The sequence below is a fragment of the Chamaea fasciata genome, unplaced genomic scaffold, assembly GCF_029207755.1.
Source record: "Chamaea fasciata isolate MVZ Bird 193981 ecotype frontalis unplaced genomic scaffold, bChaFas1.0.hap1 SCAF_29, whole genome shotgun sequence".
Classification (NCBI taxonomy): Eukaryota; Metazoa; Chordata; class Aves; order Passeriformes; family Sylviidae; genus Chamaea; species Chamaea fasciata.
In genome coordinates this window covers 4,266,062-4,269,120 of record NW_027094114.1, presented here as the reverse complement: position 1 = coordinate 4,269,120, position 3,059 = coordinate 4,266,062, and the positions used below count along the sequence as shown (strand labels likewise).

The 3,059-nt window shown below is 57.4% G+C and overlaps 1 protein-coding gene across 1 annotated transcript; it reads left to right on the top strand.

Moving 5' to 3' along the window:
- Positions 1-1,799: 1,799 nt before the first annotated feature.
- Positions 1,800-2,732, top strand: LOC136302527 (olfactory receptor 14J1-like). The gene has a single exon (XM_066205997.1). It carries the CDS (start codon positions 1,800-1,802, stop codon positions 2,730-2,732), a length of 933 nt encoding a protein of 310 aa, XP_066062094.1.
- Positions 2,733-3,059: the final 327 nt, after the last annotated feature.

Genomic DNA, 3,059 nt, shown 5'->3' with positions numbered 1-3,059 from the left:
GCAGGATGGCTCCTGCTGCCAGGGACGGCTGCAGGGGCTGAAGCTGGGGCTGCAGCCAGGGGTGCCCAGGGCTGTCGTGCAGAGCAGGTGCTGCAGCCCTGAGGGCTCTTGGCCAGGCCAGGGGATCTGTCACCTGCCAGGGGCAGCTCTCAGCCAGCCTGGCAGCTCCCATGGATGCTGGAGGGGAGCTGTGAGTGCAAGGAGTGACTTCTGCCAGGGCAGTTCCTGCTGCTGTGGAGAGGGTGCTGTGTGTTCCAGGGCTGCTCAGAGCTCCAGCTCATGCCCAGGTAATTTCTGAGGGGACTTTTCATGAGCTCATTTAGGGCAGGAGTTTTCTGCTTGTGTTTCTGCTTTCCTGAATCTGTGCTCCCATTTTTCCCTGACTCAACTTGGCAGCAGTGGAAACTCAGCTGTGCAGGGCAGAGCAAGGGTTGAGGCTCTTAAAGCATCAGGATGAGGATTCCTGGGAACCTCAGCAACTGCCTCCACTTCCCCAGCCTCCAGATCCATCCAGCATCACCTTTCCATGGTGCCCAGGCCTGGGGGAGCTGCTCTTTAATCCCTGCAGCCCCGAGCAGCTGCAGGGCAGAGCTGGCCCAGGGCTGGGCTGGGCTCTGGCAGCTCTGGCAGGGAAGGAGCCCAGGGCCACAGGAACAGCTCGAGCTGGGACAGCTCCAGCAGCAGAGCCGTGGGCAGGGAGGGAGGGAGGCAGTGCTGAGGGAAGCCCTGCTGCAGGGGACATGTGGCACCTGCCGGCCCTGCCCTGCAGGGCACACACTGCCCTGAGCAGCACAGCTCTTGTGTCCTCTCCCAGCCAGCACAGCCCTCAGCCCGGGGGCTCGGGGCCCTCACTACCCTCCTGGGCCGGCAGAGCAGCTCCAGAGATGCAGGGCATCTCTCCTGCCATGTGCCCATTGCCTGCTGACCAGGGCCTGAGGGCCACTGTCCTGCACTGCTGCTGCCTGGGAGGGGCTGTGCAGGGCTGGGCAGGGAAAGGCTTTTCCTCAGGGCCTGGCTCTCTCTCACCCTGCCTTGCCCAGGTGCTGCTGGCATTGCTGACGGGCTCTCTGGGAATGGCAGTTCCAGCTGCAGGCTCAGGCCCAGCCCTTGGGCTCCTCCTGTGCAGGCTGAGCACAGCAATGGGGTGCCCCAGCTCCCTCTGCCCCGGGGAGCTCTGGGCAGGGCAGGCTGGGAATGAGCCGAACCTCCCTGATTTAGGGAAAGGCAGGGGCCACTTTGTGTGCCAGGGATCCCTCTGCTCTCAGCAGTGTCACCTGGCTTTCTAGGGTAGCACAGGATTGGACCTCAGAAAGGTGCAAATCCAGGGCTGCTGGGAACAGGAGAGAGGGACAGAGCAGCTCCCCTCAGTCTGCACTAAGGCTCAGACAATGCCCCTGCCTCACTGGACTCTGTTCTATCCAGATGCAGCAGAATCTCTTGTTCTGCCACCTGCAATCCTGATCCCTTTCACTTGGTGTCTCCTGTGCCTTAGGAGGAGTCTCAAGTTCAAACCCTAGGACTGGCCCCTGCCCTCACTGTTCCCCTGCACTGACTGGGGGTCAGGACTGACTTGCAGGTGTCCTGCAGGTCAAGGTCTGGCTCCTCACTGAACATTGGCCAGCAGCAATCAGGGCTCCAGCAACCAAGGTGAAGGAAGGTCTCCTAGACATAGACAAGGGGGATATGTTTAGTGGCAGGGACTGATCTGTGAGAAAGACCTTTGACTTTACTGCGAGAAATCTTCCCTCAAAGTCACTTTCTTCCTTCCTTCAACTAATTTCAAGACACCAATGCAGCAAATGTCCAACAGCAGCTCCATCAGCCACTTCCTCCTGCTGGCATTGGCAGACACGCGGCAGCTGCAGCTCCTGCACTTCTGCCTCTTCCTGGGCATCTCCCTGGCTGCCCTCCTGGGCAATGGCCTCGTCATCAGCGCCGTAGCCTGCGGCCACCACCTGCACAGCCCCATGTTCTTCTTCCTGCTCAACCCGGCCCTCACCGACCTGGGCTCCATCCTCACCACTGTCCCCAAAGCCATGCACAATTCCCTCTGGGACACCAGGACCATCTCCTATGCAGGATGTGCTGCACAGCTCTTTTTTTGTGTGTTTTTCATTTCGGCAAATTATTTCCTACTCACTGTCATGTGCTACGACTGCTACGTGTCCATCTGCAAACCCCTGCACTACGGGACCCTCCTGGGCAGCAGAGCTTGTGCCCACATGGCAGCAGCTGCCTGGGCCAGTGCCTTTCTCTACGCTCTGCTGCACACAGCCAATACATTTTCCCTGCCCCTGTGCCATGGCAATGCCGTGGGCCAGTTCTTCTGTGAAATCCCACAGATCCTCAAGCTTTCCTGCTCCAAATCCTACCTCAGGGAACTTGGGCTCGTTGTTCTAAGTGCTTCTCTATATTTTGGCTATTTTGTGTTCATGGTTTTCACGTATGTGCCGATCTTCAGGGCTGTGCTGAGGATCTCCTCTGAGCAGGGACGGCACAAAGCCTTCTCCACCTGCCTCCCCCACCTGGCCATGCTCTCCCTGTTCCTCAGCACTGGCACATTTGCCTACCTGAAGCCCCCCTCCATCTCCTCGCCATCCCTGGATCTGGCATTGTCAGTTCTGTACTCAGTGGTGCCTCCAGCCCTGAACCCCGTCATCTACAGCCTGAGGAATCAGGAGCTCAAGGATGCCATGAGGAAAATGATCACACCTGGTTTTCAGATGCCATAAACTCTCATTCTTCTGCACAGTGTTATTGTGTTACTCATTTATGCTCACTCTGTGTCCTGTATTTTTTGCTGCTGACACAGGAGTTACACTTCTGAGAATTTGTTCCCGCAAACATCTGTGACTACACAATTTTTGGTTCAGTATTTGCCTTTCTAGCAAACCCAGAGACAGTACAACCAAGGAGTTGTGCTACATATGTGCTTACAGAACATAAAGAATTCTGTATTGCCATGTTTGCCGGACATCTTTCCGCCCTGACTTCTCTGGAGCTGAAGGGTTGGTGCTTCTGTGCAGAGCTGGGGGAGAAAATGGAACCCCAGTGCTCCT

Coding starts and splice junctions, on each gene's coding strand:
- LOC136302527 (XM_066205997.1), top strand. CDS start 1,800: ATGTCCAACAGCAGCTCCATCAGCCACTTCCTCCTGCTGGCATTGGCA.